General features: G+C 42.9%; 1 protein-coding gene across 4 annotated transcripts in view; it reads right to left on the bottom strand.

The window, feature by feature from the left end:
- The window catches only part of FGF14 (fibroblast growth factor 14), a 786891-nt gene that overhangs the window by 22678 nt on the left and 744428 nt on the right, over positions 1-19785 (bottom strand). For all 4 annotated transcript variants that reach the window (XM_030201338.1, XM_030201341.1, XM_030201337.1 and 1 more), the window contains one exon: positions 11618-11816. In XM_030201338.1, the coding sequence (XP_030057198.1) occupies positions 11618-11816 (199 nt within the window). The remainder of the gene's footprint in view (positions 1-11617; positions 11817-19785) is intronic.

Genomic DNA, 19785 nt, shown 5'->3' with positions numbered 1-19785 from the left:
TAATATCTTTGTATCGCTCCATTGTGCATCTACACCTTGAGTATTGCATTCAGTTCTGGTTGCTGTAGCTGAAAAACTACATAGTGGATTTAAGAAAGGTTCAAAGAAGAGCGACCAAAATTATAAAGGGGATGGAACGCCTCTCGTATGAGGAAAGGCTAAAGTGGTTAGGGCTCTTCAGCTTGGAAAAGAGACGGATGAGTGGAGATATGAACTGAGGTCTACAAAATCCTGAGTGGTGTAGAACGAATAGAAGTAAATCGATTTTTTACTCGTTCCAAAAATACTAGGTGACGCTCAAGGAAGTTACATGGAAATACTTTTAACACAAATAGGAGGAAATTGTTCAAGAAGGATGACTCTCACTATCTCCAGGCCAGTCTTGCCCTCCGGTTGGAGCCATCTCCAAGTTACTTCTTTAACCCAGTAGAAGAAACTTTGAAAGTCTCCATGACTTGTAGAAACCCCTTCCAAAATCGCTGCCAGCAGACCTCTCCAGAATGGTAGCATTCACGTCTGCATACGTGGTTGTCCTTCTGGAGTTGATGTCTTGAAAATGCAGCTTGGCTGCTACTGGTCAGTAAATTTCCCAAATAAGCTATCTATGATGTTTCCAGCCAACCAGCCAGGTGGGCAGTTCTCTCAAAATCTGTCAGGAAAAAGTCCAGGTCATCTTCTGGTACCATCTTCAGTAACACCGGGACTGGAATGTGTACCCTGTATGCCTGTGGTACTTGCATCACTTGGGCCAGAGAATTCTGCTGGGCTTCCAGAGATATCTGGGAAGCCTGCTGGTGCTCCAATTTTGCCTCTGCACCACTTGTTACAGCTACTCCTGGCCTTCCTTCTTCCAGTCCCTAAGAAGGGCAGGTCTTGCTCCTTTAGCCCGCTGTTCCTGCATGGTAGTCCTACAAAGCCCAGAGCCCCGGAGGCTAAGGATTCCAGCTTCTTCTAGCTGAGTAAGCTCAGATCGCACCACTGCCACAATATGTAGTAACATGAATGAGGATGGACTCATAGCCCAGGTAAGACAGAGCCACACAACAGTTGCAAGTAAAGGAAAAGGACATTTATTAAAGCCAAGACCGAGCTTATTGTCTTCCCTCCGAAACCCACTTCTCCTCTCCCTCCACTCTCTATCTCAGTTGATAACACTCTCATCGTCCCCGTCTCATCTGCCCGCAACCTCGGAGTCATCTTCGACTCCTCTCTCTCCTTCTCTGCGCATATCCAGCAGATAGCCAAGACCTGTCGCTTCTTCCTCTATAACATCAGCAAAATTCACCCTTTCCTCTCTGAGCACATCCACTCTCTCATTACATCTCCCCTTGACTACTTCAACCTACTCCTCACTGGCCTCACACTTTGCCATCTATCCCCCCTTCATTCCGTTCAGAACTCTGCTGCATGCCTTATCTTCCACCTGGACCGATACACTCATATCACCCCTCTCCTCAAGTCACTTCAGTGGCTTCCGATCAGGTACCACATACAGTTTATGCTTCTCCTATTAACCTACAAATGCACTCGATCTGCAGGCCCTCCTTACCTCTCTACCCTCATCTCCCCTTACATTCCTACCCGTAACCTCCGCTCTCAAGACAAATCCCTCCTTTCAGTACCCTTCTCCACCACCACCAACTCCAGGCTCCGCCCTTTCTGCCTCGCCTCACCCCCATGCCTGGACTAAACTCCCTGAGCCCATACGCCAGGCCCCCTCCCTGCCCATCTTCAAAGCCTTGCTCAAAGCCCACCTATTCAATGTCACCTTTGGCACCTAACTACCATACCTCTGTTCAGGAAATCTAGACTGCCCCAACTTGACATTTCGCCCATTAGATTGTAAGCTCCTTTGAGCTGGGACTGTCCTTTTTTGTTAAATTGTACAGCACTGTGTAACCCTAGTAGCGCTCTAGGAATGTTAAGTAGTAGTAGTAATAGTAGTTTATTAAAGCTGTTAGGTCAAGGGTCCTGTTTTTTTCACAGATAGGAGAAAAATGAAACATAAAACTAGTCTGTAAATGTAACAACATTCTCGAGTGGCCTGTTCCTGCAGGACCATTGTGTACCTTACTGCCTCTCAGCACAGCAGTGCACTTTACTTGTTCCTGACCTGGTTCCTGAAACTTAGCAATGTAGTCTCTAGCAATTACTTGGGTCAAAAATATAAAATCTGCAAGGTTCCAATTGAAGCTTGGCCTACCTGATTGTAGCACTTGCAGTTCACACATAGGTGGTGGAGGTATGCAATTATATACCGCTTTGATAGTCGTTCTCATAAGCAGTATATTAAGTCCTAAATAAACTTGAAACCTGAAACTGTGGGGTGTTGCTGCTTCCCTCTAGGCTTACTAACCTAGCTATGGCCTTAGCTTATATACTTCCTGGATCATGCCCTCCTGGCTCCACCCATCTTGTGTCACTCCCCCTCCTTCCGGGTTGGGACTGTAAGTTTTAAGGTGGCTTTGACTCTATGAGGAAGTGCTATCAAGGGAGAGGGGCAGTGTACTATAGACTTCCTCACATAGATATTACCTTGGCCAATCTATCCTCTAACAGTTTTGCATAGATTTTGCAACCATAATTTAACAGTGATATGGGTCTGTAATTTTTTAAAATTTATTTGCATTTATAAACTTGTATTACATAATAATAATACTTAAAAATACCACAAAGTAAACAATTAGAATAAGCAATCAGAAATAAACCACGTGGAGGGGCATAATCGAACGCGAATGCCCATGGGCGTCTATCTCCAAGAACGGGTACATGAAGGGGCGGGACAAACCGTATTTTCGAAAAAAATGGGCGTCCATGTTTTTCCGATAATATGGTTTGTGCTGGGCAAATGCATCGGATTTGTGCGGATTTGAGCTGGGCGGTATCGGTTTTCAGCGATAATGGAAACCGAAGGCGCCCAGCTCAAAAACGAACAAATCCAAGGCATTGGGTTGTGGGAGGGGCCAGGATTCGTAGTGCACTGGTCCCCCTCACATGCCAGGACACCAACCGGGCACCCTAGGGGGCACTTGTAACAATTTAAAAAAAAAAAGTAAAATACCTCCCAAGTCCATAGCGCCCTTCTTTTGGGTGCTGAGCCCCCCAAATCCCACCCACTCCCCACTCCCCACAACTCTACACCATTACCATAGCACTTATGGCTGAAGGGGGCACCTAGATGTGGGTACAGTGGGTTTTGGGGGCGGTTTGGAGGGCTCCCATTTACCACCACAAGTGTAACAGGTAGGGGGGGATGGGCCTGGGTCCACCTGCCTGAAGTCCACTGCACCCACTAACAACTGCTCCAGGGACCTGCATACTGCTGTGATGGCATTTGAGGCTAGCATACAGGCTGGAAAAAAACGTGGTTAAAGTTGTTTTTTTTTTGGTGGGAGGGGGTTAGTGACCACTGGGGGAGTCAGGGGTGGTCATCCCCGCTTCCCTCCGGTGGTCATCTGGTCATTTAGGGCACTTTTTTGGGACTTGTTCGTGAAAAAAAAGGGCCAAAAAAAGTGACCCAAATTCGCGCTAAAAACGCCTTTCTTTTTTCGATTATTGGCCGAGGACGCCCATCTCTCCTCTGCCGATAAACACGTCCCAGTCCCACCTTCACCACGCCTCCGACATGCCCCCGTCAACTTTGGCTGTTTCTGCGACAGATTGCAGTTGAAAACGCCCAAAATTGGCTTTCGATTATACCGATTTGGGCGCCCACGGGAGAAAGACGCCCATCTCCCAATTTGGATCGAAATATGGGCGTCTTTCTCTTTCGAAAATAAGGCGGATAATCTGGTAAAAAGTCCACAGTGAGGAAACAGCATAGGAAAGTAATTTACAATAATAACAAAAAAATTACTATCAGGCAAACATTATACCTAATACCCTATTATACATACTCAACTCAGAACAAAACAAATAATATACTCATTCTGACTGTACTGGTACTACCTTATCCTTCAAATATTCCTCTAATTGGCAAGAATCAAAAAACACATAATAATGATTCTTATATGTAACCAAACATTTACATGGAAACTTGAGTTAGAAGGTATCTCCAATAACCAAGACCTTAGTTTTCAACTGCAAAAAAGCTTTCCTTTTCAGTTGTGTTGCTCTCCCAACTTCTGGAAACATAAATAACCTTACCACAAAAGGGCATATGTTTTTCTTTTGGAAAATAAGTTCTCAGGATTTTAATTTTATTCATAACTGATTTTAATACTACTATCAAAGTAGCTCTTTAGCAATAATATCCCGAGAAGATTCCAAATACTGAGAAAGGTCTAGGCTATCTGGAGAATTAAGTGGTTCCAGGACTCCTTCTTCTTTTTCAACCCTAGAGGCTTTTGGAAGATAATATAAATAGCTATTATAACTTTCTCCCAATTAGGCAGCTGTAACACCTCTTTTAAATATTTTTTAAAAAGTTCCCTAGGAGAAACATAGTAAGTAATAGGAAAATTCAACAAACGTAAATTAGGAGCCTGGCAATATTCTCTAATTTCTCCAGCTGCACAAGAATAACATAATTATTCTTAATGACTGCAGCAGAAGTCGACTGCATTAATGAGGTTTGATTCTCAAGTTCTCTAACTGGTCTGCCACACTAATCAATTTGTTATCCTGATCAGTCATTTTAGAAGAAGCTTCTTCAGTATATTTAGTCAATTTAGAAAACCGAGTAAGATTGACCTGCAGCATAGATTCCATGCGCGTCATTACTGTCCATAAATCTTTCAAAGTTACTTCTGAATCCATAGCCAAAGATTTTACAGATGCAGACATAGCTGTTGACACTTTACAAGTAATGCAAGAGCAGGAACCAATTCCGAAACAGAATCTTGCTGTAAAGATACTTGTGGAGGGTACATGAGATTCTTCCTATCTTGAAGGACTAAAAAATCCTCAGGCTATGAAGATGTACCTTTCTTGAGTCTTAACAGAGGCTAAGAGGGTGGGGTACGCTCACCCGAGGATAAAGAAGCCTCAATAGAAATGAACTTTGGGTCATGGGAAGTCAGCTGACTCAACAACAAAACATGCTGGTTCATCAGGTGCTTGACAATGCTCAAACTTGTCTTTTGACCCTAACTCACCACAGACTTGGTTTTTTTTTTTTTTTTGCTTCATTATATTTGTAGATCTCCAGATAACGAGAGCTCCCAGCTGATACGGGCTACGAAGGGGCTCCAAGAGGGTGGGACCTGCCCCTTCAGTTATGCCTGTTTGGGCACGCACCCAGGGCCACGTGTCCATGGCCATGTTCCGCAGCAGTGCAGATCTTTTAAAATCCTGAGGTCTTCAGCAGAAGAGCGTAGGGGATGGCATCTGCCCAGATACTGCCTGCCCGAATGCACTGAAGAGTAGTCCAGTGCTGTTCACCGGGTCTGTTATTTTTAGTAAGTGAAGGATCCCTACCTGGCTTCGGAAACACAACTATGGTCACCTGTGTAAAAGTATCAGCACTGCCATGATTCTGTAAAAAAATGTCTGATACAAGTGAAGTAGCCTGGGGATTAACAATTGACCAAAAGAATTATAAAAAACTCATATGTGAAACCATCTCTGCTTGGAGCCTTCCTAGCTTTTAATACAGCAATGTTGCGTGAGATTTCAGATGCTATAAGAGGTTGCATGAGCTGTGCCAGTTGAACTGCTGATAAGGTGAAATGTGTTAAGTTTTGTAAAAGAAAACCTGTTATGTCTGAACTGGAAGGACGTAGCTGAGGTATAGAGCTGCAGATAAAACTTCTAAAATTGAACTGCTACATCCTTGGCCTTCATGTATAGAAAATCACCTTTTCTAATTGTATGTATTTTAGGTGCTCGCTGCTTAGCTTTCAAATAATTTGCCAAAATGCACCCTGCTTTGCCCTTCCTTTCATAGTAAATCATATTCTCTTTAAGTATCCCAACTTCTGCTCTTTCAGCAAATATTTAATTATATCTAAATTTTAACTTATGCATTGTTTTTATTTTTAATGCAATTTACAAATATTTACCAAGTAAATACTTGTACAGCAAAGTGATAAAAATAAGACAATAATAAAAGAAAAAAATATCATACATCGATAATCTAAATATAAAGAAATATCACTCAAGTCTACAAATATTGATCCAAGACTGTAGAAAAGAGAGGATCTAATAAAAAAGGAAAACTTGTCAGGAAAAATAACCTGATGTGCCTGAGCATACAGCTGTTTTCTTTTCTTTTCTTTTTAAATTTCTCTTTATTGTCATCAGTAGGAGGTGGGGGGGGGGGGGGGAAGGTAGGACAGGGGAGGCTTGACGGGTAGGAGGGCAGGGATGGTTGGGTATGTATTTCTTGTTTCTCTTTGACTGGAGTAGTTACTGGGGGTCGAGGGAGGATTGGAGGGGATATATCGGTGGGGGTAAAGAAGAAAAAGTCAGTGCAACCATGCTTTAAGGGTGGACTAAGATTATATCACTGGATAGAATGAACAGCTGTTTTCATGAAGTTAGTTACCTTCAGAGGTAACTCCTTGGTTACCTACTACACGCTTAGCCACTAAAAAGGCAGAAAGATGAGAAGACTCAAAAAAAAAACATACTTCACAGACTGGTATCAATGCATTTACATTTACAAGAGTATCTAAGAAAGAAAGTGGCACCGAGCTGAAGTATACCTGGTCTCATTAATAGAAACTGTTTACACCATTTTGTGAGTATCTGAACTTTAAAACCCAAGAAGGTCTTATTTCTATTCTTAAAGAACAATTTCATAAGCCACCTTTTATCTGGTGCTAATGTCACAGAGGTAACCAACATTGCAGCTGTGGCCATCTCTGTATCTGAGAGTTCCAAAATAGCCAAAATGCTCCACATTATTCTGTCTCTCTGATAAATTGGATGGTAAATAATAAACCTGAGTAAAAGCTGGTAAATTCTCTTCAGGGACCCCCAACATTTCTTTACTATATCTCTTCAACATATCTTTAGGTGAAAGAGTTAATACACAGATTATTAAGTCTAATGAAATTTTCAAATGTCTCAATTTTGTGTCTTATATTTCCAAGATCTTTCACCATAACAGTTTGTAGTTTCTGAGTTTCAGCAAAATCAGATTCAAGCTTAATTCAAGTAGACAATGTTTGTAAATCTTCCACATTCATTTCCACTTTTAATTCAACCTCAGATAATTTTTTCTGTATACTCAGAATCTGAGGACATAAAGCTTTTCCTAAATCATCAATTAAGTTCCAAAGATTATCCAGAGTCACCTTAGACTTAGACGGTCTCTCCACCAATAAAAAAGGAATTTGCATTGCAGATATCTGAGATGACAGGAATTACCATCTGAATCCTGCCCAGTGACTTCAATCACCTCTCCACTAAGAGTTGAAACCAGCAAGTGATCTCCCAGGAGGTTTGAAAAAGTCAAAACCCCCGCCTCAGTCGCAAGGACTGGCTGAACAGGAGCCTCACACTGCCCTGCACTGGTAACACTCTCTGGTTCACCAGCAGGCAGCTACAGAAGTGGGGAACTGCTGTTGCACAGGTGTGGAGGGGAAACTCTTTCTTCGGGACTAAGAGCGGTTTGTAGCCCAGGAGATGCCATGGGCTCCCCTCTCGGCCCAGGCGAATCAAGCAGGCTACCTCTCTACATTCCTGTAACCCCCAAGCTCCGTGCAAGAGCAACAACACATTGGGAGGCTTTGGCAGCAGGTTTGCCTTGTTGCTTTGGCATAGCAGGAAAAGAAAGCTGAGGACACAGATGGAGCCACTAAAAACACGTCAGGCTAATGCAGCCATCTTGGATCTTAAGCAGTTGTAGGAGTGTGGACTCATGGAGTCTAGTTACATAACTAGTCTCAAAAGCCTTTATAGCCCATCCTAGCTCTAACAAATTTGTACATTAAGTTTAACCTCCTGTGCATTAAATTTGAGAATTTCCCCTTCTTAGATAAGCTTTATATGCATCTCACACCACATGGTAGGGCAACAAATCGGTCAGATTGATTTCAAAATAGTCTCATGTCTCATTTTCTTTTCACAAAATCAGCATCTTTTAGAAAAGCAGCATTAAAACTCCATATCTTTTGTGTCAGGTCAGACAGGTGGAGGGGCTCTAACTAGTCTCTTCTAAATTGGTGACCAAAGTACTTGAGAAAAACAGTGAATATTCAGGGCTAATTCACAGTGCTGGCCGCCAGAATACGTGTGTGTGTGTGAAGAAACAGTGTTTTTTAAGCTGTGATTTATAAATAAAGCTTTTTCTATGTTCAGATATCTGGTAGCAAAGTCCATCACTGTCAATATATATCTTTTCCCAGAACAGCTAGGGACAGCTAGAGGCCCCACTATATCCACAGCTATTCTCTCAAAGGGCACACTGATAATGGGTAAAGGTTTCAGGGGAGTTTGGGGGTGATCTTGGGTCTTACCCATTCTTTGGCATGCATCACAGGTTCGACAATAGTCATTTATGGCTTGAGATATTCCCCAAAGGGAAGTGGAGCTGGGTAGAATAATTTGTTGAATGGACTGATTTGGTTTTAACAGCACTTATGCGAGCACGATATATCCTCCAAGGGAAGTGGTAAAACAGATCTGTTTATTTGGGTATGATTTGTTTTGGGAGAATCTTAAGAATTGTATGTGGGTTATATATGCAATGTTATCAAGTGCACTGTACCTCTTTTTGAACATGCTAGGTAGTTATAGCATGTAGATTTGAAGGTTACATTTGTTTGAGCTCATTAGTCCAGTAGTGAGGAGACTTAAGTATATTTTGAACTTAGGGCATTGTGAATATGCTCTTTTAATATATTGAATATATGCTATATACAGAAGGTTCTTTGGTTTAATCTATGCTATATGCGTAAGAGTTCAGAATCAGCCTAGATGTATGTACATACGCGGTAAGGAGGTGGAACACCAAATGTGCAATGATGGTTCCATCTGTGACATCACCACATACTCCCTTTGGGGATATAATGGTTGGAATGGGTATGGTCTGAGCACATTAAAACACTATATAATTGCATTATAAAAAATTAAAAAGTATATTGTTTATCCAAGGTATAGTAGGTATTGAAATATTCCCAGCCAATAGAAGTACTTGGTTAATCTAGTGCGTGTGCGTGTGACCCCCTGATGTCCTGCTAGTGGAATATCACGTGCAATCTGTAGGAGCTGTTCTCTGTATGCCCTGGGCACTGTAAGCTGCTTGCCTGAAGTCCAGAGCTTATTAGGATCAACAGAATCAGTCTCTCTGTACAACAAGCCCTCTTTCCATAAGATATGATCTTTACCAGACTCATTGGTTGGCTGATCAGCCCTCTGCCTCAGGGCTTCCAGGTCAGGGTCAGAGCGCTGTGCTTCCTGAAAAGCATGTCTCTGTCCTATATCAGTATCAATACCTGGAAGGGTCTCTGCTGGTGACTCTGACAAATCAGGGTCATTAGTCTGATCAATAGGTGTGTCAGTTTAGTCAGGCTGTTCCATACTCATGGCCCCAGTCACCTCTGGAACTGGTTCTGCTGGAAGCACTGGAGCACCTCCTCCTGTCGTTTGGTCAGCTGGTCCAACTAGGACTAGCTCAGGATCTGGAACTGGAGAGGTGATCTCTGCTGCTTCTGCTTGTTTGGCCGCCCGAGCATGACTACGGGTCACCATAGCGGAAATGCTGACTCTGCTATCAAGGGTAATGTTCATTGTACCCATGTCGGTCCCACACAGCATTGGTACTGGCATGTTTTTCATTATGCCTACTTCTCTGTATCCAGGCTTGGTACCCCAATCCAGGAATACTCGAGCAATGGGTACAGTCTCTCTGGATCCACTGGCTAGCACTACTCTGCAGTATGTCCTGGTAGAATAGCATCTTACGGCAGTAGCTCTGGTCGTAACAAAGTCATGCTAGACCCAGTGTCCACAAGCCCAACCACCTGGATCTGGGTATCATCAAACTGTGAAAACAAGTTGGGCCCGATCCGGGCTGTGGATCCTGCCTCGTGCCTTGGCGCAGGGGTTTGGGCTGGAGCCATTTCCTTCTCCATCTTTAATTTCTGTAGCTGGAACTCCAGCTCCTCACGCTGCAGCTGGAATTCACACTCCTCATGCTGCTGTCGCTCTTCCCATTCCTTACGCTGCAGCTGATCTAGCCACTGTCGCTCTAGCATGTAGATCTTCCGGATCTCAGCTGATGTGGCATCTGGCCCTGCCAACTCAAGAGCCGTTGTCCACAAGGAGTCTGGTCTACCTTCAGGAGAAATGTGCGTGGGTGGGAAGGGAAGGACAGAGATGCTGGACATTGGGAGGGGGATAGAGAGGTAAGGAAAGAGAGAAATGCTAGGCCCCACAGTGGGGAGGGAAGAAAAGAGACATCACCGGGGGGTGGGGGGGGGGTGGATGGGAGGTTGAGAAGTATTGAAGGAGAGAAATGCTGCATGCCATGGGAGGACTATGGGATTGTAGGTACAGGAAGGAGGGATGTTGGGGTTGGGATGGAGCTGGAGGCAGGGTGGGGTCAGCGCTGTTGCTGGAAGTAGGGTTGAGGGTAGAACTAGGGCAGGGAGGTGTGGGGGTAAAGCATGGGCCCCCCAAACAAAAAAGTGTTGCACTGCCTCTGATGGAATGAACCCAGCAGCTTCCACATGAAAGTGTTAGCACATGGAAGTGGTAATTTATTAACTTCTACATATAAGTGGCACCACTTCCATGTGTAGATATAGGCTCCACCAATTAAGTAGTAAGGCCAACATTTTAACTTCATTTCATTTTGGAGGTGGAAATAAACTACATGGGATTAAGGAAAATGACTCCTTTAATACCTGATATAAAGGCCTAGCAAAACAAGCACTTTTTATAAAATCTGTGTGTGCCTTTGATCTTGTGTAAAACCCAAAGTAGGCACTTTCACCTATACACAAATAGTCCTTTTATAAAATGGCGAATTCATATGTAGCTAAACCCAAACCATGTTCAAAGTTCAAACCAGGCCTCCTTGAATCACTGCATGGTATAGATCTCCATGTGTAAATAGCAGCTTTCTGAAATCAGTGGGTCCAATATTCAAAACTATTTAACCGGCCAGGAACTGCCTAAGCGTGGATATTCAGCGCCAAATTGGCTATGTTTAGCGGTTAAAATAGACCACATAAATAGCGGGCCTATGTGAATCACTAAGCACTTGTTAGCGCCGAATATCAGCTTAACCAGTTAAGTTGCCATGGCCAAAAATGAAACTGGAAATTCAATGCCGGTTGCTGTAAATGACTCAGCATTGAATATCGGGGTTCAACGCCAGCAGCGGACAGCAAAAGCGCAGCCCATCACCAGCTGAATATTGGGGGGAATATTTATACTATATGTGTATGTGATATGCACTTGTAAATGCCATCATTTACATGCAGATATGATGCTAAAATAATAGCCTATATCAGTAGCTCTTACAAAAAAGAGACATTCCAAAGATACTAACTTATTTAAGTGTTTCATAAGGGATTATAGTGCTAAAGTGGTTCTTGATACTCAATTAGGTTTATTTCTCTTGTTTCCACCTCAAAGTCAAAGGTTTTCACAGACATTTCCTAAGAAGGTTTGCAGTAGTTTCAGAAACAGTATGTGGTACCTGTGAAATTACAAAACTTACCTTCCAATGGCTTGGGTAGAAAATGAGATGCTGGCTTTGTTTTCTTGACCCTGTTTCCTTTCATGATTTGGCCTTCCTTGTTGAGCCCCAGGAACCAGGCCCTACCAGATTCTTGTTGTCTATATAGCATGGATGAGTAGATTACATAATAATTTTCAAAAACTGATTCTTTAAATTTGCATTCCAGTGTGAAAAGCTCCTGTGAGAGATAAAAATGATATGCTATAACAAAAGTATGGGAAACAACAATGCTGAAATCTATCTTTGTGGCAGCTAATGTCCTTTCTTCCCCTGGTTCCTCTTTTTAAGCTCTACCTCACACACACATCCCTATTTGGCTCCTACGGGGATAATTAAGATGCAGTAAAAGTTGAGAATTATAGCACCTTAATTCAGCGTGGGAGTCACTAACCTGTGTAACCTGTAGTAGATCAGTAGTGCAGGTTTGCAACTCCAATGGTGCATGAATAGCGCTGCTTGCGATCAACCTCGCAAGCAGCACTATTCACACTGCCTAAGAGAATCAGGCCACTAACCTGTGGCTGAATGCTCCTGGGCCGCATCTTACAACCCAGGCTTTTATCAGTTCTCTACACCCAAAATCCTCCCTATTAGACCCTCCCCCCCCAAAAGCTCCTTAATCACAACCTTCCTGAAGTCCTCATGCATCAATTCCCCCCAAAGACTCCTGCATCACTTTCCCATAAAGCCCTCTACATCATTCCCAACCGCCAAAAACCCCTGATCACAACATCTTGAAAGGGACCCTTCTCTTTCAAAATCCCTCCCATCCATAGGTCTCCTGGGCTTTTACAAATCCCTGAGGTCCTTACATGTAAAATGAGTTTATCTTGTTGGGCAGACTGGATGGACCGTACTATGTTACTATGTTATGTTACATGACAGCTTAACCCCTAGAGGTAGTACTGTGAGATTAGGGATCACCAATGCTATTTTAAACCCAGTGCCAGCACAGGCAGGAGTAACTGGGGATCTCTCCTTTTCATCCTCACTATACCCCAGGGATTTGTAAATATGGACCTGGAGGAGCCTACAGGAAGATGGGGAAAAGGGAAGAGATGGGGACTACAGGGAGAGCTCAGATCATGTGGGCTCTTTGGGGGGAAGTGATGCAAGGGAGGTCTTAGGGGGAAGTGATGTGTGAGGGGGATTGGGAGAGGGAAACAATGTAGGGTAGGGGGGCTTTGTGCTCGGGTCACTTTATGGTGTGGTCTGATGTTCCTGGTCAGGAAATATAATGATAGCTTTTAGCTAGTGTTATTTTTCCAAAAATAATGCAGCTTGCTATGTTCACCACAAGCCATGATTTGATTTATATAGTATTGAGGAGGTTTGCAAGCATTTATGTGCTTTACATCTCAGTACTATGTGTTCCACAGTAACTTAAATTGCATTACATTAATATAATGCATGTTATTGCCATTTAATGGAAATTAAGGAGCAAATTACATACTTTATGGCTGTAACAGTGGAGGGGAGGAGAGTGGAGTGGAGGGTAGGGGTAGGGTAATGGCTAGTGTGGTGTATTGAGAAGCTGGGGAACCAGGTTTGATTCCAGCTGCAGTTCCTTGTGATTCTGGATAACTCACCTATATAACACATAAACCACTTTGTATCTACAGAAAGGTTATAGATTAAACTCTATCCCCTTAATAACTACCCCCACTTAGCTGCAAATAATAAAAGTCAGTGAAAACTAATAAAACATTTATACATTTGCTCCAATCAGAGAAGTTATTTTGTTACCACTTTACTAGACCATTATGTAACTTTGACACTGATAGCTTGTCATTTTGGTTATCTGTGAAAATGTGACAGTGCAAATAGGCTGAGTAGTTAGGGTTGCCAACTGGCTCTAGATCTACCCAGCAGGTTTGATCAATCCTGGGTTTACCTCAAGGTACACAGAGACATGTAGTTCTGAATTTCCAAGCAAGACTACAAGACCCTGCATGCACTACAGTAAACACAGGACTTAATCAACCATATCTGGTGCATCTGGAGCCAGTTGCCAACCCTAAGCAAAAGTAGAACTTAGCTCTGGCTTAATTCTGCTGAAGGTCATATAGTATTTTGGCAATGGACAAAAGTAATAGGGAAAAATCTGAGTAAAGCTGATTTAAATTACTGTTTAATTACTTTCAGGACACATATTCTCAGTGTTCTTCAAAGTGTCAACAAAGCTCAATGAAAATGAATTATCATCAATTATCCTAATAGGAACTTGTTAACTATTGCAAGAGTTTTGATAATAACTTTAATACATTCTTCCAAGACTCATCTTCTTATCAAATTAGTTCTTAAATCATTTTCTTTCTTTCTACTTGTACACTACTTGCAAAATTCTGAACCACAGAAATTCAAAGTAGCTCCATGAAAAATTCATAAAGGATCAGAGGCAGATATTGTAGCGATCTGCAAAAATAAAAAAATCTGACACATTTTTCCTGAAACTTTTAAAGGAATTTGATTTTAAAGGAACTTGATTTTTATTTTCAAACTTATCCAGGATGTAATCTACCTATTTGAAGTTTGGGATGAATTAGTACATGCTGGCGTCAATAGTCAGTGAATTCTCAAATGTCTGCTAATATAATATAGAGGACAAAATCTGAGCTGAACAACCATAATGAGGGAGGAGGGGGGATAAAACAGTGATCCCAATTTTAGATGCTAGTTGTGAAGCTCAGTAGATACAGCATTACCACCATCATACAACACTAGTTGGGCTTTTACCTTACCTTGATTTGCCACAGGAGTCACCAATCTGCAGTATCAAAGTACCACAGATTCCTGACTCTCGTGATATATGCATAACACTGATTGCAATTAATGTCACAAACAGTTTTAAGCCACAGTCCTGGGAGCATTTGGTCACAAAGTTATGGCCGAATGCTCTTGGGCCACATCTTAGAAGGGCCATACATCGCACCCTAGAAGTGCCCTCACCTGCCCAAGCACATACCCCTTCTTAAGAACCGCTCCAACTTGAATCCCCCAAACTGAATCCCTCCAAGTCAAATGCCCCTTAGAATTCCTCCCTCACTGGAAGCCCTCCCCCCAAAATAGAACCCTTCATCTGTTAGGCCCATCCACCCTCCTGAAGCTCCTTTCTCAACCAACTATAACAAATCCATGATCCATAGTGGGTTTAGGCAGGAGCGATTGGTCACTTCTACCCTTACCAGTGTCTGGTTCAAAATGGAACCAAAGACCCCCTAGAAGCAGTCTCGAGATACTTCCACTAGGGGTTATGCTTCTGTATAAGGGCAGGCAAAGAAGCCCTTACACGGAAAAAGGATCCCTAGTGTAGCACCTAGTAGTAAACAAAATTTATGAGTAAATATTCAGCTGGCAGCAGTGAACCCTGCTACTGGCTTTATGGCTGTATATTCAGTGCCAGGCTATGTATGTGCAAATGGATGACAGTTATCTGGTTAAAAGCATATAATTCAGTCCTTAATGGGATAAGTGAAACTGGGCAAGAATAGGACTGTGTTTTATGCAGTCTGGTTTGTAGAGTTACTTTAGGCAGTTAAGTGCTAAATATCAGCACTTAACCACATAAGTGCCAACCCTGCCCTGGACCAACCACAACATAGCTGGTTTCGGCTTAGTCACTTACAGAGTTTATTCAGCAGCACTATTCAGTTAAATGCTACTGAATATCCTTAGATAGCCCTGCAAAGGCAATTTAACCAGTTAGTCTGTATTTTCAGCTGTAAAAATAAGTTTTACTAAAACTGTGGTTTTTCTTGCTTTGGTCTAAGATCGTGGAGTTCATTCCCCTGGCGGTACAGATGGAGGTTAACTACCTAACATTTTGTAAAAATAAAAAATGAAGAAATGGCTTTATAACTGCTGAAGGACCATGAGGATACTGGAAAGAGTAAGATAGAAGAGATCTTCTGACTGGCATGAATAGTTAATATCAAACCTCAAGCCTATAATCTTGGGTAATTTTATGCTTGTTTCTACTGTATGAAAAGGTAAAACAATCTTGTTGAGCCACAATGTGTGCTTTAGTTAATCCCCACCCCCCCATCCCCTCCAATATTTAAAATCCATGGGGGAACCACATGATGTTGCACAGCATGGACACATAGCGAGTGCTCTCCCGCTGGTGTTGTTATTTTTTATAGAAATCATCTGCCTAATTGTCTTTTCACAGCGCTATTATACAGATTTACCAATATCATCTATATGACTCATAAATCGTCTAATATCAATGACGCATTTGCTGTTCATTCCGCCTCTAAAAGATCAAAGCATGAGCCTACCAAGCCTGAGAAATCCTTAATGGCACCACTGCCACCTGATAAGGTGGATGCTTTAGCTGAAGATCTCAAAGCACTGTGGGACCTTATGAAGCAAAACTTTATAGCTACATCGGAAGTTAAATCCGACCTTGCGGTGATGTCCGCTCAGCTTACTCAGCTTATGCGAGGCTTGAGTTGATAGAGGAACATGTTTCTGCCCACGAAGAACAACATCTGGTGAATTAAAGCGCTTCAACATGAATTAAAAGATCCTTCTAATCGGATACGCAGGAACAACTTACGCCTTTTAGGTGTCCCTGAAAATCTAGAAGGCAATAATATATTAGATTTCTTGCAAACTTTCTTGTTAAACTTACTAAACATCAACCCGGAAGTAACTCTGAATATCAAACATGAGGATTGTTACATTTAATGTGAATTGTGAAAGGCCTCTTTCATCCCATTAAGCGCAAAAAAAAAAATCCTTCTATACCTCAAGAAGTTAGGAGCGGACATTTGTTTATTCTGGGGCCCTTTTACCACTCGCTCTTCCAGGACTACCGCTGGCCCAGTGTGGCTGCTGGTGGTAGTCCCGCCCTGAGTGCACACTATTTCCTGGGGAAAAAGAGAACCCCCAGAAATGGCTTGCATGGCGGTAACCCGGCAGTAATCAATTGATGGCGGTAATTCAGCAGAGAGGAGTGTTTGCCACTGGTGTGGCTTTGTAAACAGGGGGGCTTGTCTGTTACATCTACATTGGCTGCCTCTATAAATCGGTGTATTGGATTTACAAACTTTTTGAAGGATCTTGTCGAGAGTATATGACTAAACTGTCTCCATCAACTTCCAGAGCGGGAAGTTCATGCCTTCTTTACTTCCCTTCTGTATCTAGAATTAGATATAAAAGATTGTTGCAGTTCTCTTTTATATATCAAACGGTACAAACTTGGAATTCTTTACCCTTATATCTTCAAACTCATTTTTTAATGAAGTATATTGATTTCTATCATTTTCTTTAAGTCTATTGATTTTTAATTTTTGTAATCCGCTTTGAACCGACTTCGTTGGGAGTTGGCAGACTATAAATACTGGATCATATCATATCAAAACATATAGGTACCTAGGGAATTGCAAGAGATGCTAAATAATCAGGGGTTCCCGTATGAAGAGATTTAAATGTTGAAGTAAGAATTTTAAATTTAAGTTCTATTGGTAGTCAATGAAGGTGAAGGAGTAAGGAAGGGTAATATAATCTCTGCATTTCACATGGCAGAGTACATGAGCTGCTATAATTTGTAGTGTCTGTAATTAAATTCCACTGCACTAACCACTAGGCTACATAATGAAAAGTTATTACATTGTTATATTTGTAAATTTTATGTCAGTGGGTATTGGATTGCGCTAAAAATAATTCTATTGGTTTCCAGTTCTCTTTGATTTTCTTGTTGGGCAGACTGGATGGACAGTGCAAGTCTTTTTTTGTCATCATCTACTATGTTACTGTCTAGCTTATTTTCGAAAGGGAAGGACGCCCATCTTCTGACACAAATCGGGAGATGGGCGTCCTTCTCCCGAGGTCACCCAAATTGTCATAATCGAAAACTGATTTTTTTTGCGTCCTCAACTGCTTTCGGTTGTGGGGACAACCAAAGTTCATAGGGGCGTGCCGGCAGTGTACCGAAGGCGGGATGGGGGCGTGGTTAAGAGATAGGCATCCTCGGCCGATAATGGAAAAAAGAAGGGCGTCCCTCACGAGCATTTGGTCGACTTTACTTGGTCCCTTTTTTTTCACGACCAAGCCTCGAAAATGTGCCCAAACTGACTAGATGACCACCGGAGGGAATGGGGATGACCTCCTCTTACTCCCCCAGTGGTCACTAACCCCCTCCCACCCTAAAACAAAATTCAAAAACATTTTTTCTAGCCTTTATGCCAGCCTCAAATGTCATACCCAGCTCCATCACAGCAGTACGCAGGTCCCTGGAGCAGTTTTAGTGGGTGCAGTGCACTTCAGGCAGGCGGACCCAGGCCCATCCCCCCCTACTTGTTATACTTGTTGTGGTAAATGTGAGCCCTTCAAAACCCACCAGAAACCCACTGTACCCACATGTAGGTGCCCCCCTTCATCCCTAAGGGCTATGGTAGTGGTGTACAGTTGTGGGGAGTGGGTTTTGGGGGAGGGGGTTGGGGGGCTCAGCACCGAAGGTAAGGGAACTATGCACCTGGGAGCAATTTGTGAAGTCCACTGCAGTGCCCCCTAGGGTGCCCAGTTGGTGTCCTGGCATGTGAGGAGGACTAGTGCACTACGAATGCTGGCTCCTCCCACGACCAAATGGCTTGGATTTGGTCATTTCTGAGATGGGCGTCCTCGGTTTCCATTATGGCTGAAAACTGGGGACGACCATCTCTAAGGTCAACCTAAATGGTGAGATTTGGGCATCCCTGACTGTATTGTCAAAACGAAAGATGGGCGTCCATCTTGTTTCAATAATACGGGTTTCCCTGCCCCTTCGCCGGAATGTCCTTAGAGATGGACGCCCTTAGAGATGGGCGTCCCCATTCGATTATGCCCCTCCATGCTACTATGCCTTCATTCAGCACAGCTTCTTCTTCCCCTTTGATGGAGATCTTTGATGCCTCATAAAGCATTTCATTGATGTATTTCTCATTCTCATGGATGCTTCTCAGTCTTGCCACTTCCTTTCTCAATTCCTCCAGTTCTTTCATAAGGTATTCAAGCACTGGTCTCCGGTGCTGCAGCCACATTGCCTGCCCTGTTCTCCCTTCCGCTCATGTCTGGTGCTGGAGACCAGCACTGGACGAAGGCTTCAGCTGATGGGGGTTGGGGACCCCTGCCAGCCAAACCAGGAGCCCAGAGCATGCCACTGTGCTCACTTCTGAAGAGGTGTTGAGCGAGTACCTTCTGAGGGGAAGAACTGGGATTTCTTTTTTTACCTCCATTTCAAATGGAGAAGTGACCCAATTAAACTCTTTGAAGTCCTCAAACTTCTGAGGGTTTTTGCGGTGGCAGTGCTTCAGCTGGCGGGGGTTGGGGACCCCCGCCAGCCAAGATATGTTACAGCGGCGGCAGTGGGTGGGGAATGGCGGAGCGGCAGAGGGGAGGGAGGCGGCGGCAGTACAGCAGACCAAAATGTGCCTCCCCACTTTGGGCTCTCGTCCCCTCCTACCTCGAGGTCTGGCTACACCCCTGAGTGAGAAGTACAAGTGACTCCTAGGTTTTTGAGGCATTTAAAAAGGATCTTGTGACTCATGAGATCAAAAGCTGCATTCAGGTCAAGGGAAAGAAGGAGGACTTCTCTTCCACCATCAAGAGTGCAGTGAAAGTGAGCAGTATATGTTCAGCAGAGAAATGTCAAAATCCTGTTTGACAAGGGTGCAAAATGTTAGTTAATTAAGTAATTAATGAATTTGTTCACGGTGCTTGATATACCGCAAATTGTCTATCAATGGCGACTATGCAATTTACAACAATAAAATATCAAAGTGAAAGGGAAGGCAATAGTTCAGTGGGTCTGAAGCATATGTATGGGGATCCTACAAGTGAGGGAAAATAGTTGCAGGTTTCCAAATAGAAGAAAAGAAGTCAAAAGAAAGGCTGGTGGTAATTATACTGTGAAGACAGGAAATAAAAGAATCATTTATTTGCTTCTGGAGATAGGTGGGTATAGGATCTGCGGGGGCAGAAGAAGAATTGGAATAGAATATTATCTTGGAGACCTCAAGTTGTGATGGCAATTTAAACATGGAGAAAAGACAGCAGGTAACAGTATCAGCTTCAAAGGGTGAAGATACAGAGCAATGAAAGTGGAAGGAGTAACAGAGGCCTTTCAATTAGAAATGTTCTTGTAAATGCACATTCAATATCAT

This window comes from Microcaecilia unicolor, chromosome 4 (assembly GCF_901765095.1).
Source record: "Microcaecilia unicolor chromosome 4, aMicUni1.1, whole genome shotgun sequence".
NCBI classification, from domain to species: Eukaryota; Metazoa; Chordata; class Amphibia; order Gymnophiona; family Siphonopidae; genus Microcaecilia; species Microcaecilia unicolor.
This window is presented reverse-complemented; position numbering and strand designations above follow the sequence as displayed.